Here is an 18,254-nt window from a genome sequence, read left to right as displayed (position 1 = left end):
AGTGGGAGGAAGGTGGGAAATAATAGTCTCATTGGGTTGAGAAGGCAGAAACTGGAGTTCACTGAGGCTGAGGTAGCTAGAAATTACAAGGCAGAGTTCCACAGAGGAGGGAACTGTGCAGATAAAAAGTAGCAGAAGTCTACATACAGGCTCGCTCTTCCTTCCTTCCTTCCTTCCTTCCTTCCTTCCTTCCTTCCTTCCTTCCTTCCTTCCTTCCTTCCTTCCTTTCTTTCTTCTTGAGTTGTGTCTTTGCTGAATATTAAGCAAAGGGTGTAGGGTAAATCTTTACATGAGTCTGGGCAAAGAAACACCAGGGAACATTAGGCTAATTCCTAGAGTAGAGCTTACACAGCGATCAGATACATTCAAGTTCTGACCATCTGAGATACAGTCCTCATTGATTACCCAGGCAAATAGAAGGGTCATATCATACTAGTAAGGCTAAATGATCTTTGGTGTAAAAGCTATTTTAGAACCTCCCTAAAAAAGTTCTGAAGGCTCAAGCTGATTTGCAGGTAACTTAATGACATGCTACAACAAAGCCCCACACTCTGTAAGAAGACAACAAAATCCAGACACTGAATATAACATTCATAATGTTCCATCTAATAAAATTATCAGACAACCAAGAGTCAGAAATTTGACTCAGACCCAGTCTAACTGCTGCAAACTGTGAAAGACAGCAAGAGAGGAGAAGACCAGAGAAAAATTATAGAAACAAGTACAAAACCAGTAACAAAATGACAAATAAATGCATATCTATCAATAATTACTTTGAATATAAATGGACTAAACACTCCAATCAAAAGACAGAGGGTGACAAGGGGATTAAAAATCAAGACCAGTCTATCTGCTGCCTACAAGAAAAATCATTTCAGACTGAAAGACACTTGCAGATTGAAAGGGGGTGAAGAAAGATGTGTCATGCATATGAATGTCAAAAGAAATCCGGCATAGCAATACTTCTATTGGACAAAATAGACTTAAATAGTATAACAAGAAGAGCACCTAGATGGCTCAGTCGTTAAGCATCCGATTTCAGCTCAGGACATGATCTCGCAGTTTGTAGGTTTGAGCCCCGCATTGGGCTCTGTGCTGACAGCTCAGAGCCTGGAGCCTGCTTTGGATTCTTTCTCTCCCTCTCTCTGCCCTTCCCCTGCTAATGTTCTCTCTCTCTCTCTCTCCCTCTCTCTCTCTCTCTCTCTGTCTCTCTGTCTCTCTGTCTCTCTCAAAAATAAATAAACATTAAAAAAAATTTTTTTTAAAGAGTGTATGTAACAAGAGACAAGGACACTGTGTAATAATAAAGGGGACAATCCAACAAGAAGATACAACAATTATAAATATTTATGCATCCATATGAGAGGACTCAAACACTTAAAAAGGTTAATAACCAACTTGAAAGAATTAATTGGTATTAATTTATTAATAGTAAGGGGCTTTAACATCCCACTCACATCAATGGACAGATCATCCAAACAGAAAATCAATAAGGAAATAATAGCTTGGAATGACACACTGGGCTGGCTGGATTTAACAGCTATATTCAGAACATTACATCCTCAAACGGCAGAATACATATTCTTTTCATGTACACATGGAACATTCTCTAGAATAGATCACATATGAGGCCACAGGACAAGTTTCAACGAAGTCAGAAAGATGAAAGTCACATGCATCTTTTTTGACCACGATGCTATGAAATTAGAAATCAACCACAAGAAAAAATCTGAGAACACGTTCACTTATACATGGAGGTTAAATAACAGGCTACTAGACAATGAATGAGTCAACCAAGAAATCAAAGATGAAATTAAAAATTACATGGAAACAAATGAAAACACAACAGGGGCGCCTGGGTTGCTCAGTCGGTTAAGTGTCCGACTTCAGCTCAGGTCATGATTTCGTAGTTCATGAGTTCCAGCCCCGTGTTGGGCTCTGTGCTGACAGCCCAGAGTCTGGAACCTGCTTCAGATTCTGTGTCTCCCCATCTCTCTGCCCCTCCCTGCTTGTACTTGTCTGTCTCAAAAATAAATAAACATTTAAAAAAAATAGAAAAAATCTTTGGGATGCCACAAAAGCTGTTGTGAAAGGAAGTTTGTAGCAATATAAGCCTACCTTAAAAAGCAAGAAAAACCTCAGATGAACAGCCTAACTTATACCGAAAGAGCTAGAAAACAAACAAAACAAAACCCCAAATCAACAGAGAAGGAAGGAAGTATTAAAGATTAGAGTAGAAATAAATGATATAGAAACTGAAAAAAACAGATCAATGAAACCAGGATTTCATTACTTGAAAAAATCAAAATTGATAAACCTCTAGTTTAGACTTAAGAAAAAAAGAGGACTCAAAATCACAAATGAGAGAGGATAAACAACACCACAGAAATACAAAAAGTTATAAGAATATTTTCAAAAACTGTATGCCAACAAAATGGACAACCTAGAAGACATGGATAAATTAACCTACTAAAACAAGCAGGAATAAATAGAAAATTTGAACAGACTTATTCCTAGCAAGGAAATTGAGTCAGTAAAACAAAGAAACAAACTTCCAGCAAACAAAAGTGCAGGACCAGATGGCTTCACAGGTGAATTCTACCAAACATTTATTCTTCTTAAATATTTCTCCAAAAAAATGGAAAAGGAGGGAAAAGTTCCAAATCCAATTGATGAGGCCAGCATTACCTTGATACCAAAACCAGGTAAGGACACCACCAAAAAAGAGAACTCTGGGCCAAATCTCTGATGAACATAGATGCAAAAATCGTCGACAGAATACTAGCATACTGAGTCCAACAATACATTAAAAAAATCATTCACCACAATTAAGTAGGGTTTATTCCTGGGTTGCCAGGGTGGTTCAATATTCCAAAATCAATCAATGTGGTCTATCAATAAGAGAAAGGATAAAAACATATTTTAATAGATGCAGAAAAAGCATTTGACAAAGTACAACATCCATTCATAATAAAAATCCTCAACAAAGTAGGTTTAGAGGAAACATACTTCAACATAAAAAGGTGTTATATGAAAAACCCACAGCGGACATCACACTCAATGGGGAAAAACTGAAAACTTTGACCCTAAGGTCAGGAACAAGATAAGCATGTCCACTCTTACTACTTTTATTCAACATAGTATTGGAAGTTGTATCCAGAGCAGTCAGACAACAATAAGGAAGAAGTAAAAGTTCCACTGTTTGCAGATGACATGATACTATAAAGAACCCTAAAGATTACACCAAAAAAACTACTAAAGCTGATAAGTGAATTCAGTAAAGTCTCAGGACACAAAATCAGTGTACGGGAATCTGTTACATTGTTGTATACTAATAAGCAACAGAAAGAGAAATTAAGAAAACAATCCTATTTACAGTTGTACTAAAAATAATAAAGTACCTAGGAATAAACAACCAAAGAAGTAAAAGACCTGTATTCTGAAAACTATAAAATGTTCATGAAGGAAATTGAAAATAGCACAGAGAAATGGAAAGACATTCCATGCTCATGGATTGGAAGAACAAATATTGTTAAAATGTCTATATTACCCAAAGCAATCTACAGATTTAACACAATCCCTATCAAAGTACCAACAATATTTTTCACAGAATTAGAACAAACCTAAAATTTTTATGGACCCACAAAAGACCCCTGCAAAAATAGCCAAAGCAGTCTTGAAAAAGAAAAGCAAAGCTGGAAGTATCGCAATTCTGGACTTCAAGTTGTGTTACAAACCTGTAGTAATCAAAACAGTATGGAACTGGAAGAAAACTAGATGCATTGATCAATGGAATAGAATAGAAAACCTGGCAATAAACCCACAATTATATATAGTCAGTCAGTCTTTGACAAAGTAGGAAAGAATGTCCAGAGAGAAAAAGATAGTCTTTTCGATAAATGGTGCTGGGAAAACTGGACAGCTACATGTAAAAGAATGAAACTGGAGTACTTTTTTACACTGTATGGAAAAATAAACTCAAGGGGCACCTGGATGGCTCAGTTGGTTGAGCGTCTGACTTCGGCTCAGGTCACGATCTCACGGTTCGTGAGTTCGAGCCCCGCGTCGGGCTCCGTGCTGACAGCTCAGAACCTGGAGCCTGCTTCGGATTCTGTGTCTCCCTCTCTCTCTGCCCCTCCCCTGCTCATGCTCTGTGTCTCTCTGTCTCAAAAAAACAAACAAAAACATTAAAAATAAATAAAAAAAAGAAAAATAAATTCAAAATGCATTAAAGACCTAAATGTGAGACCTGAAATCATAAAAATCAAGAAGAGAGTACAGGCAGTAATTTCTTTGACATCAACCGTACCAACATTTTTCTAGGTATGTCTCCTAAGGCAAGGGAAATAAAAGCAAAAATTAAGTACTGGGACTACATCAAAATAAATAGCTTTTGCACAGTGAAGGAAACAGTCAACAAAACTAAAAGGCAACCAGCTGAATGGGAGAAGATATTTGCAAATGACATATTTGATAAAGGATTAGTATCCAAAATATATAAAGAACTGATACAACTCAATGTATCTCTTTTGAAAGCTTTTTAGACATAATAATATTTTTAAAAATTCTAAGGAACTCCTACAACTCAATAGCAAAAAAAAAAAACCTATCCAATCAAAAAATGGGGAAGAATCTGAATAGATATTTTTCCAAAGAAGACATACAAATGGCCAACAAGTACATGAAAGGTACTCAAGTACTCAACGTTACTAATCAAGGAAATGCTGTCAAGATCACAGTGAGCTATCACCTCACACTTCTGGAATTCTTACCTCAAGGAAACAAAACACTATGGAAAAGATATCTGCACCCTGGTGTTCAGTGCAGCATTATTTACGATAACCAAGACATGGAAACAACCTGGGTCCACACTGTCGCTAGATGAAAAGATAAAATGTGTGGGTGTGTGTGAATGTGTTGTGCATGCACCCACACATGCATGCACACAAATATTCAGCCATAAAAAAAAAAAAAGAAAAATCCTGCCATTTGTTACAACATGGATGGACCTTGAGGTCATTATGCTAAGGGAAATAAAGTTGGAGGTAGATACTGTGTAATCTCACTTATACATGGAGTAAAACAAAAATATCCCAAACTCCTAGATACCAAAAAATTGGTGGTTGCCAAGATGGAGTAAGGGGAGTGGCGGGGGGTGGGGGGACGGCAGTGGGCAAAAATGGATGAAGGTGGTCAAAAGATAAAAATTCCAGTTATTAAAGAGTAAATTTTTATGGTATTTTTATAACTATAATATTTTTTTCTTTACCCCTTGAGAGACTAAAACACCTTAACTTTTAAATTAGATCTGTACCTCTGGTGGTATCTAGGTTTACAATTTCTCTGACAGTTCATTTTTTAAAACTTTTCTCCTAAATAATACATAATGCATCATTAATATTAATTTGTATGAATTTATTGAGCACCTAGTTTACAATGTAGTGTTCAGAAGAAGACAGTCCTTGCTCTGTCTTTTGTAAGGAGGTCATACGCTTCAAACAACTAGAAAGATATTCCAAGATGACATTTAAGCAGTTGAATGATAGTATGATACTGAAGGAAAACCAAAAAGGGAAGGATGATCATGGAAGGGGAAGCATTGCTTCTTAGCCACTAGCTGTTAATATTTCATTATGTTGCAAACCAAACAGATGTAGGTCATATTTACAAAACTGATATATTTGTGTATATTTATGTGTTACACACACATACAATTGTGCAGAAAAAGGTCTGAAAGGACACATATCAAACCTAACTCATGCTACCCTGCTTCTGGGAGTGGGGATGGACAGGATTAGGGATGGTCTATGATATCTTATTTTTGTAGAAAAAACTAATAAATAATGGTAAGTAATAATCTGTATTCAATTTATAAAAAACTTGATATTCCACATTTCATTGCATGGCCAACCTGAATAGTAAGGATTTTAAAAATAATTGAATACCCAGTGGCTGTTTTGTAAACATTATAAACCATGTGTGTGTGTGTACACACACACACACACACACACAACCACACACACAACATGAATTCATATTGTAATTTTAATGTATAGGTTTTAAAGAAGTATATGTTCTATCTTAATTTACTCTCATTTTCTTGGTTTGGTTCACTGAAAAGTCATCTTCTATGTGTTAGGTAGTTTTAACCCTCTTTTTCTTTGGAATCCAGTAGAAAAAAAAATTAGTAATATTCTGTGTATTTAGGGTAGGATTTCCAGTATTAAAACTTAAAAGTTCAGTATATATTTGTTTTAGCCATTTTCAAGGTGGTGTAATCTCTATATATTTTACTAGAGAGAATGTTTCTATTAGGTATCTTGTAACTGACAGGGAAACCTCATCCATGAAGAATTTGGCTATCTTGAAGCTTTATCTATCTGATACTGGATACTGTGCTGAAAAAAAAAAAAAAAGGAAAAACCCCAGATTAGGCAAATAATACCACATAGGGTATTCACTCAGAGGCTTTGTATTTTTATTAAGTAAATAATTTTAATGAGGTAATCTTTTTTAGATTTCTAAATTCACATCAAATTAGAATAGAAAGGACTTACTGAGGGCAAACATACTAATATCAGGAGTTTCCAGTGGATAATTCTTTTTAACAAAAGATGTAAGAAAAAAAACCAAATAAATAGAAATGAAAGCAAGAAAAGATAAGGTCAGGGGAGAAAGGAAGGAAAAGAGAAAGGTGATAACCAGGATTAAAGACATGTCTTATTTTTGCCATATGTGTTTTACATTTTTGTTTTTTTAAAGAAATTAAATCTTAGTTGTAACTAGTCCTCCATCTTTATTCCCTTCTTCCGCACCCCAGAAATCACTGCTCTTTGTATATTGATACGTAACTCCTGGTACATGGTTTTGAAGTTTTAAAAGAAATGTATGTGTCAATATGCAATGTGTACTGTTTAAAATGTTTACTATATTTGTACGGCTATACAAGTTACTTTTCCTGTGAAAAATCAGATGTTACAGACTACCCTAATCCTTCTTCTATCTCCGAGGTGTCAACAGTTAAATGTGTGTTCTTCTAGACCTTTTCCCGTGCTTTACATTATATATAGTCTAGAAAATTTACACAGGTTTTTTTGTACTTAATATGCTATTCCTAAACTTGTTTTTCTTCCACTTTAATGGTATGTCTAATGGTATGTCAGTACAGAAAGCTGTCTCTCCACTCCATTTTTTTTTTCAACGTTTATTTATTTTTGGGACAGAGAGAGACAGAGCATGAACGGGGGGGGGGGGGGGGGGCAGAGAGAGAGGGAGACACAGAATGAGAAACAGGCTCCAGGCTCTGAGCCATCAGCCCAGAGCCTGACACGGGGCTCGAACTCACCGACCGCGAGATCATGACCTGGCTGAAGTCGGACGCTTAACCGACTGTGCCACCCAGGCGCCCCTCTCCACTCCATTTTTTAAACTGTTGTAGAAGTAATTTACAGTTTGGCAATACCATCATTTATTTTGCCATTCCTTATTGATGGATTTTTAGGTTGGCTTTCACATTTTTCGTCCTTATAAGCAATGGTGTTTTGAACCCCATTGGGTTCATCTTTATTTCTGTAAGGTAAGTACTGGGAACCAGAATTGATAGGCTGTTGTGTATGTCCATGTTAAGTGTTTCTTTGCCACTGTCAGATTGCACACTCCAGATTGGTTTTTCCGCACTATTCTCTCCATCTTGCTAACAATTATTTACCCTTTTTACTTCTCTGTAGGGTTTGCTAGCAGTGGGCATCAGTAAGTCTGTTCAAACGCCAGATCCTACTCATCCGTAAGGACATTGTCTTTATTTTGTTTTTTGGGGGGGCAGCAAGTCATTGAAATAAAAGCAACTGAATGCATGACTCACTGCTGTGTCAAAATAAATTCAAGATCTAATTTGAAAATGAAGTTTAAATTACTTTTATGCTTTGTAACAGCATAGAGATCTTGTTCTCTTTGTATTTGATAATTAATAACAAAGCACATATTTTGATCTTAGAGTTCTATTTTATTTGGTTAAAGGAAACATTCCACATTTAGACTAATAGGCACTCAATCTAAAATTTTGGTGGTAATTTTTTTTAAGTTTATTTATTTTGAGAGAGAGAGCCACATGTATTTCTTGGGTGTGAGGGGAGGGGTAGAAAGCCCAACATGGGACCCAGTCTCATGAACTGTGAGATCATGACCTGGGCTAAAATCAAGTCAGACACTTAACTGACTGAGCCACCCAGGGACCCCAATAACTTTTATGAAATCTCTATTTAATGTATTTTAATCCTTATATTTTGATTTTGAAATTATATTTCTGCTAACATTTCAAAATTTATTTGTAAAATGAGTATTCTTTTTAGAATATATTATTTTGAGTCCCATCAGTTATTTGATATTCTTTTTACTAACATAACTAACATAATACTTTGAATTCCACATGTATCATTTAACAAGCTTCAGTAATAGAATTTGATCTATCTTAAAGGCAAAAAAAAAAAAAGCTATTTTATTTCTGTAAAGGAGTCTACATATATGCTTTATATAAGTGCCTTTTTTTACTCAAAAGCAAGATGCTACTGTTTTGTTATGAATAATGACATATTTTGAATATCCTAAAACTGTCAATAAAGCTATTACAAAGAACAACTAGCTTTCTAATCTGCTAATTACACATTATTACAATATTTTACTATGTCAAAAATTATTTTCCTGACCAGTTTTATGTACCAAAAATTTTAAAACAGGATAAAATATTAAAATTTTGGGTTGTGAAGATTTCTTCTTAAGGTATTTTTCAACAATCTACCACTGCCCAATAGAGTATTGAGTATTCTAAGTAGTAGAAATATTTTGTATCTGTCCGGTATGATAGTCCCTAGCTGTAGCTACATGTGGCTGTTGAGCATTTGAAATGTGGCTAGTGCAACTGAAGAACTACATTTAAATTTTTATTTAGTTTTAATTAATTTAAATTTAAATAGCTTTATGTGGCTGATGACTAACATTGGACAGTGCAGATCTACATAGTTAAAAATTTCAGTAAGAAACTACAAGATTTTTGAAAACACATAAAATGAAAATAATAGCATTTAATTTAGATCTTAATTAACTTAAATAAATATGTGTATCCCTAATTTGGGGGGTAAATTTCAGAGAAAGTAAATTTTTCTAAATCATGCTGGTAGAACATTGTCACATCTATAAACTGAGAATTCCCTATGGCAAGATTACTACATATTTGCAAAAATAATTAAAAAGCAATTTTAATTGAGACCTATTGTTTAAATTTGCATCTGCCAGAAGGGTGCCATAGAGTTTGACTTTGGAAGTAAATTTCCCAGGAAATATTTTTGTTAATGAGTGGTTCTTTACCTCATATGTTTTTGAACTTTTTAATACTCCGTATTTTATTAACACATACAGTAATACAAAATAATGCACATACAGACCAAAGATTCTTAAAAAACAAATGAAAAAAAAATTTTTAAACATCATGAACACACCCAGAAACTGAAGCTCGTCGTCCTGCTAATAGTAGTTAGTTGCTGTGTACTGAACTTCAGAACCAGCAACAAGTGTCCAGCATCAAATTATAGGTAGTATAAATCAGTGATTGGCTGTGCCAGAAGACCGTAATATTTAGTTAGAGGCTGCATTACCAGGAAATTTAAATGTTACCCTTTTAATTAAATATCTGAATGCATTTTTAAATAGATTAGTTTAATCAGTATTTGGGATACATAATAGTAAAAGTGCCTCTACTTAATCAAAACAGACTATATGGAAAAGGGATTAGAAAATACCTGAATTTAACCATATTAACTCTGTTTTTATATTTTTTCAAAGATCTTCCAGTTTTTTTCGTTTCGTATATTGATTTTCTGACTTAAGTTTGGCACTTACATTTTACTTAAATATAAAGCCATGACATCTCGATATTGTGAGTTTTGGTTTTTTCACTGACTCATGAAACATGTTTTAAAACAATTTGTATTTCTTGTAAACCGTATTATCTTTTTTATTTTTCAGGTATGGATTTTCAAATATGCGCTATATTGCTTCACTCATTAGTGGGGTTGGTATTTTCATGATGGGTGCAGGATTATCTTGGTATCATGGAATCATGGGATTGCTTAATCCACAGCCAATGGAATCCCTTCTATGGGTAATCTTTTTTTTTCCCCCCTCAGTTTTCAAGTAATACGAAATAGCGATTAAGTACAGTAGAATGCTTTGTCACATTGATGTTAAAGAAAGGGACTAACACATACCTTTCTGCCTATAATACTTGGTTATGTATCTGTAGTTGTATTTTTTCGAACATGACTAGACATGACCTCTAAATCCATATGATTCAGTGATGTTGAACCAAAAGTATCTCTTTAGGTACAATCATTAAGCACTGACTCCTTGGTTAAAATCTTGGGCAGTTCCATTCATTTCTCCAGTTACTGTTAAAGAACAAGAACATCTCTATTCATTTTTAGTCCCAAGAATAATCTATCAGTAATTAAAATATACAGTCCCTCACAGTCGTAAGTTGGAATTTTATTTAAAGATCTTTTTTTTTTCACGCGTGTAGATAGGAAGCCTATACTGGGTTAATGGTAGGATGGGAGCATGGTCACCTTCTGTATAATCCTACTTAGGACTTCTGCCCTTCTCTTCTACTCCCTAGATTGCTCTGGCAGCGTCAAAGGTAGGGATAGGGGACAGAAAAGTAAGACTTTACTGACAGCAGCATCATTTTGCACTGGTTTCCTCTGGTCTTTGTAGATTCTTAAAGCTGCCTTTTTCTCTCATGGAAACTTCTTGGAGATTACCCTGCACGGCCACTCTGACTCTAGCTCTTGATAAACAGATTGGTCACGTGCCAGCCGCTGTCAGCTTCTGCATCTTGTGTAGTTCCAGATTGTTTCTGCTGAGGTTGCCTTGCGTTTTCAAGAAGGCTCTTTGGGCAGCTGATCTCTTTTCTAAAGACTCCTACTTAGAATTCCATGTTTGAACTCTGTGTGTTAAAACAGACATCTTTAATACCCTCTCAGTGAGGGTGTATTTTTTTTCAAACATAATTATTTACTCTGTTGACACAATATCAGTTAGTAGACTTGCCAATAAATTTATTTTTATATGTGCATTAGACATAGTTCACTGTAAACTCTAAACAGTAAGGGTGCATGTCCAGCTTTCTGAGCAATCTTAACAGTTAACAGCTTTCTCCAAAGAAATCTTCACTTTTGCTCATAACCTTAGCTTTTCTTTATGGGCTAGTGGGTGTGGAGCTAGGAGTTGCAGAACCAGCCTAGGGCATCCTCTGTCCTGGCCTGAAGAGACGGTACAGCACCTCATTTTGGAATGTGGGAGAACTTATAACCTAATTTGTTCTCAACTGCAGTGAGTTTCATTTAACATCTTATTACACCTATGTACCGACACAATAACAAGCCTATTAAACTAGGCTTTTCCTACCATTTTTATTGACTGATTTCTTACCATATAGTTGAAATGAGCAGGTATATTTTCTCCATTCTGAAAAGGTTTGGCCACTTTATAGATAACCTCGTTTGTCTGATTTGTACAGTATTACTTCATAGAGGCTAAGTGGTCAGTGAAAATTAGTTAAATTTTTGATTGTGTATAAGTTTTAAAGTTTCTAGAAGCTCTTCTTTCTGTCTTTTTGTAACTAAATGAGGTTCCTTCAGACTATGACTCTTGGTTAATACATAATGGTTAACATACCATAGACCGGTTTATGTTTATTAGATTTTGGAATCACTGGCTGATACATACTGTTTCCCTTTTTTGGGTGACAAGTGTATCTTAAATCCTTTCAGGAAAGAGATAGAAGGATTAAAAAAATTACTTAGACGTTTAGCTACTCTTTTAATTATGTTTTAGGTTGGCAGTAGGATTCAGTGGGAATAGCCTAGAATTAAAACTGGAAAACCCATATTTAAGTTTTTACCCTGGTATCATTTTTGTGTACTCAAGCAAATCACATAGCCTTGGGACATCTCAGTTTCCTTAGTAGAATTATGAGAGTGTTGGACTGGAATCAGAATTTTCCAAACTTCTGTTTCAGGGAAGCCTAGGTTTCCAAGAAGGAAATGTTGAGAATTCTACATGTGTTTGGTTTGGAGTACATTTAAAACTGTTTAAATTTGTGTTGCTAGGTTAACTGTTTCTGTACACCTTGGATTAAAGTTTTTTGAAACCTTTCATTAATTCAAGGGTATCCTGGAACTGCGAGGTAGATGGTGTTACCCGCCTCCCCCAAATTGATTACTGTTTATAACTGGTTATCTTTCTGAATCAGGATTGGTACTAGGCATCCAAACAAAATCCAGAAGTTACATGGATATGGATGTGGATCTTACTGTATCCTGATACCCACACCCCAGATTTCAAATGTTTGTGTTCATTTTCAACTTCAGAAAAATTTTCATACCAATTAAGTAACTTTTTCATATTTTATATCAAGAATTTAACTTAGGTCATGGTATCACATTCTACAGAGAAGATAAGTTTAAAAAATGAGATGGCCATCAGATTTTTAACTTTTTTTTCCGTTTATGAAGATACACCATCTATCTCATTGTCCTTGTTTGAGCTGTTTCCCATCAAGATCCTGATCTGGCTAGGATTTCAATTTATGTTTCCGTTTTAAACATTATAAATTTTATGCATGAGTCATTGTGATTCTTTAATGAAATATTAACTTATGCTTTAATACTTATTTTCTAGGCATATTGTATTTTAGCAGGATCATTAGTATCTGAAGGAGGTATGTACTGTCACAGTATCTCTTTATTCTTAATTTAGTAATATATATTCAGCGGTCCACTCTTATAAATTGCAAAATTCCATTGATTAAAGAAAAACTAGAAATAGGAATCTACTTTGAGGAAGTAAATTCTTTGTATAATATAATATGGTTATTCCTATAATGGGTGGAGGCAAGGGAAAACCTTTTTGTTTTTGAGTATTTTATCGTAATACTCAGAACATTTGGAGCAAAGTATAAAAACATAACTATATATTGAGTTTTTAAAAGTCGGGTTTTAGTAGTGTTAATCACAGAAAGGTCACTCTTTGCAATAAAATATTTCAAAGTTTCTGCAAATTTCATCTGTAGCAGTTCTATGACAGAGAAGTACTGACATCATGTGGGAAACTGCCTGACTCATTGCTGAATTCATAGTGTGCTTACTTCCAAAACGTTGTCATTTGCTATGCATAGTGTTCCCTTCATCTTTAACAGTCTGTAAAATGGTGATAACACTACCTGCCTCAAAAGGTTGGGAGGGTCAGACGTAAATGTGCTTAGCGTGCTGCCTGCCAACCAGTTGCTGTCCAATAAATTAAGGTCATTAGGTTGTAGTCAGGAAATTAAAATTATTACGGTTTAGAAATATGGGGAATACTAGAAATTCATTGTAATGTGATGATTTTTGGAGTCTTAATAATGACTAGTTAATAGAGGACTTTTCTTTATTGACAACCCTGGCATTAAAAGTGTTGTGCCTCTTTAGTTTGAGATGCCATCTTTAAAGCTGGGAGGCATGAAGTTTTTTCCTTGCTCATATGAATGCTTTTCTTTCAGCAACACTTCTCGTTGCTGTAAATGAACTTCGTAGGAGTGCTCGGGCCAAAGGAATGCCATTTTATAAATATGGTATGTATTTTAGGTGTCCTATTTCATTCACCTCCTTTATTTTTTAAAATTGCCTAGTGCTGTTTCTTTTTTCCTTGTAGATGTGTACAAAATATATCTCAATGCCTTCCCTGTGTGACTCTTACAATATATATGGTCTCTTTTAAAAAGAGAAATGTAGTGTGATATGAACGTGAATACTTTGTATTTTAACTTAAGTGAACTATGGTATTTCTGTATGTACTTATATTATTAGAGAAAGTAAAAAAAAAAAGAACGTAATTTGACTTTAAATTTGTTACTGTCAACATTTAAACCATGAAGTCATGTTTACATTGAACAGGATGTTTAAAATCAGGATCTCATACATTTTTGTCTTAATTTATATCTTAATTTTGAATGGATACTTATTAAAGTGTTACCTGATAGTATCTAATTAGGATTTCAGAAAATTTCTTTTCTTGTCTGTACCCCAACCGATTAAGTAATGGAAAGTCGTGATCCTAGTACAAATGTTATATTACTGGAGGATACCGCAGCAGTCTTGGGAGTGATAATAGCAGCCACGTGTATGGGCCTTACTTCTATAACAGGTAAGTATTTCATAAATTACAGGTGATTTATTTGTAGTACTTAAGTAATTGTCTAATATGTGGGTATTTTCTTTTATATCACTGAATAATTTAAACCAATAGAGATTGTTAAATACTAATTCCATACTAACCATTTATTTGTATAAGACAAGTAAGATAGCAAAAGTCTTCAGATGTCTCTCTTAGAAATTTTCTTTGTTTGAAATACAGAAAGGCTGTTAATAGAGCATTTCTATAATGTGCTTAACCTTCCTAGATGTGCCTTAATAAATTATGCAAGTACTCTGAGCTTCCTATTGATATTTGGCCTACTGACCTTGTAGGTTTATTAAGATGATATATGGGAGAGAACTTTAATAAACCCTAAAGTTCTAAATAAATATGTATTGTGGCTCTTGTTCATTTGTCTTCCATTGTTAGTGCCAATAACAACTGCTGTTGCTTTCCTGTTTCCTGGACTCTCTAGTTGCATTTATCCTCATTTTGGTAACTAGTTAAGTGTTTGGAAGACCAGTACAGATAAATAAGAAGACAGAAAAATCATTTTTAATTTCTAAAACAACCATTTAGTATAAAAAAACTAAATTTCTGAGGTTACAGTTCTCTCAGAATGGAACTTCTTCCATTTTTACCCATTTGCCCTTGCATACTTGAAATAATTGTAGGTGGTAAGCTTCCATGCTTCTGCAGTGTTTCTTATTTTTTTTTTAATTTTTTTAATGTTTATTTATTTTTGAGACAGAGAGAGACAGAGCATGAACAGGGGAGGGGCAGAGAGAGGGAGACACAGAATCTGAAATGGGCTCCAGGCTCTGAGCTGTCAGCACAGAGCCCGACGCGGGGCTCGAACTTACAGACCGTGAGATCATGACCTGAGCCAAAGTCGGACGCTTAACCGACTGAGCCACCCAGGCGCCCCATGCGGTGTTTCTTAAAATAGTCGGAAATATGAATGGATCTTTCTTATTTTGAATGTACGTTTTAAGACTAGACCAGCATTCTCTAATGTTCACTGTGATCCAGAATATTTGCATTGTTCTTCCAATTGAGCTTCCCATTTTAGACATTTCTTAGACAAATTATTACTTAGCAAAATTTTAGGCTTAAGGAAAGTGAGACTTGATGAATAAGTCAACTGTTAATAGATTTTCTTTTACAAATAATAAAAACCAGTCAGATCAAACTTACACAAATTTTAGTTTTTAGAGTTTCACATTGTTTTAATTAGCTAGGTTAATTCATTTAAATTAAATAACATGCCAAGAAATCAATAAAACATTTTCCAACTAATATTTCTGTGTTTTCTGAAGGATTATTTATAGAGGTATATTTTTAAATAAAAATAATGATGTAAATTTGTATTTTTAAAGAGCAGTATTTGATTTTGAACTCTGTAATTACAAACTTCCTAGTGGATTATGTTTTACAAGTGGGTCATTTCCAGCACTGTAGTACAGATTAGTCATTTTACTTTTTAGTGTTATATTTTGACTAAATGTTAGTAAAGCTAGTGTGTAAATTGACTTTTTTTTTAGTAAAATGAATGTATGTTTACCAAGCATATTAATTTAATATTAAATTTAATATTGATATTTGATCTTTGGAATAAAAAACGTTTAATCATAAAAGCCTTGTAAAGTTTATTGGGAAAATTTTAAATATATTTATTGATGTCTGATAATCAGCTCTTTTCATTGGTTCTGGGAGAGAATTAAGTCCGAACAAACTAAGGCAAACTTTAGAATCAGAATCACCTGGAGGGCTTAAGAAGACAATGAATGCCGGTCCCAACTCCAGAGTTTCCAATTCAGAGTCTTAGGTGAGGCCTAAGGACTTGCATTTTTACCAAGTTCTCAAGTGATGCTGATGCTGCTGATTAAGGAACCGTACTTTGAGAACCACTGCTCTAAGGTACCTATAGCATGCAGTGAGTTAACTTTTCTCCTTTGTATCTAGAATGATACTAGCTATGCATCATCCTTGAGTGAATGAGAAGAGTGATCCATATCATTTTTTGTATGGCTTAATTCTCTCACAGAACCTTGATAAGAAAAATAGACAAAAAATGTGTTGTTGTTTTTTTCAGCTTTTGATCTCCCAATTATTTTGTCAACATGGGACAGGAAAAGTGCTATTAATATATCAAAAAGAAATGGACTCTATTATATTATTAATATGTATATGATATCTCTAAAATGCTCTGGACCCTCACTCATGTAATGACCAGATGCAAGAAAACAGATCTTAAATAATTAAACAGCCTGATACTCCTATGTAGTGTGAAGCACATTGTAGCATCCCCATTTTGTAGTATAGTAAACCTGTTAGGACAGTCATTAAAGGAATTCAGAATGAATTTTGGGTCCCTTGATTTACTAATTCTGGTTCTTTACTCACTAAAGCTGATTGAAATAATAGAAAATGTTAATTTACTTGAGGGTTGATGGGGGGTAGGACGGAGGGGAGGGTGGGTGATGGTATTGAGGAGGGCACCTTTTGGGATGAGCACTGGGTGTTGTATGGAAACCAATTTGACAACAAATTTCATATATTGAAAAAAAGAAAAAGAAAAAAAGAAAATGTTAATTTACTGACTTCTTATGTACTTTATTTAGGTAATCCCCTGTATGACAGCCTAGGTTCTTTGGGTGTGGGCACATTACTAGGCATAGTCTCTGCGTTCCTCATCTACACTAACACAGAAGCACTCTTAGGGCGATCCATCCAGCCAGAGCAAGTACAGCGGCTGACTGAACTCCTGGAGAACGACCCATCAGTAAGGTCAGCTTATTCCAGTGATGCTGCTAATAAGGTTTACAAAAACGTGTTTCAGTGCTTCACGTATTTCAGTGTCCTGTTGTTAGGTACATGTGTATTTGTAATTTTGCATATATTGTTTATAAAATCTAAAAAAGAGCTATAAGTAAAAAAGATGTACTGTGGCAGATTTGAAATTTTCTGGAAGAGTGAAATCTGTAGATTAAATTGGTAGAAAAAATAAATGTTAGTAATCCAGAAAGTTCATACAGTTTTTTCAGTTATCTATCACTGTGTGCAAATTACTTCAAAACTTAGTGATTTAAAACAACATTTGTTACCTCACAGTTGGTGTGGGTCAGGAATCTGGGCATGGGCATGGTTTACCTGGGTCCTGTACTTAGGTTTCTTATAAACTGCAGTCAAAATTGTGGTTTATATACACAATGGAATACTACATGGCAATGAGAAAGAATGAAATATGGCCTTTCATAGCAACGTGGATGGAACTGGAGAATGTGATGCTAAGTGAAATAAGTCACACAGAGAAAGATAACCATATGTTTTAACTCTTATGTGAATCCTGAGAAACTTAACAGAAGACCATGGGGGAGGGGAAGGAAAAAAAATTAGGGAGGGAGCCAAACCATAGGAAACTCTTAAAAACTGAGAACAATCTGAGGGTTGATGAGGGGTGGGAGGGAGGGGAGGGTGGGTGATGAGTATTGAGGAGGGCACCTGTTGGGATGAGCACTGGGTGTTGTATGGAAACCAATTTGACAATAAATTTCATATTTAAAAAAAAAAAAAAACAATGCAGTCAAAAGGCGTCGGCTGGGACTGGAGTCATCTCCTGGGGAAGGATCTTCTTCTAAGCCTGCTCATGTAATTGTTGAGAGAATTTAGTTCCTTACTACATGGGTGTCTCCCACCTGGCCTCTTGCTTCATCATAGTATGCAAGATGAGAAGGCAATAGATACTGTGTGGACAAGATAAAGTCACAGATCATCATCTAATCTTGGAAATGATAGCTCCTCACTTTGCCATGTTCCCTTGTTTAGGACAAGTCTAGCCCACATTGAAGGAGAGAGGATTGCACAAGGACTTGAGTACAGGAGGTGGGGCTTATTGGGAGCCATAGTAGACACACTGCTGATCACAAACACTTTTGTATCCAGTTAGTTCTGTATAAGTACATAAGGAAAAGGTATCGCTGCATATTTTCATTAGCTGCAATTTAGTATTAGTCAAATAATGAAAT

At 34.9% G+C, this 18,254-nt stretch overlaps 1 protein-coding gene across 2 annotated transcripts in view; it reads left to right on the top strand.

Annotated features, from left to right (window-relative positions):
• SLC30A9 (solute carrier family 30 member 9) overlaps positions 1 to 18,254 on the top strand; it is an 85,228-nt gene that overhangs the window by 55,162 nt on the left and 11,812 nt on the right. For both annotated transcript variants that reach the window (XM_045056435.1, XM_023253156.2), the window contains exons 10-15: positions 7,728 to 7,783; positions 10,018 to 10,153; positions 12,733 to 12,772; positions 13,592 to 13,663; positions 14,128 to 14,235; positions 16,851 to 17,016. In XM_045056435.1, the coding sequence (XP_044912370.1) occupies positions 7,728 to 7,783; positions 10,018 to 10,153; positions 12,733 to 12,772; positions 13,592 to 13,663; positions 14,128 to 14,235; positions 16,851 to 17,016 (578 nt within the window). The remainder of the gene's footprint in view (positions 1 to 7,727; positions 7,784 to 10,017; positions 10,154 to 12,732; positions 12,773 to 13,591; positions 13,664 to 14,127; positions 14,236 to 16,850; positions 17,017 to 18,254) is intronic.

The sequence above is a fragment of the Felis catus genome, chromosome B1, assembly GCF_018350175.1.
Source record: "Felis catus isolate Fca126 chromosome B1, F.catus_Fca126_mat1.0, whole genome shotgun sequence".
Lineage (NCBI taxonomy): Eukaryota > Metazoa > Chordata > Mammalia > Carnivora > Felidae > Felis > Felis catus.
This window is presented reverse-complemented; position numbering and strand designations above follow the sequence as displayed.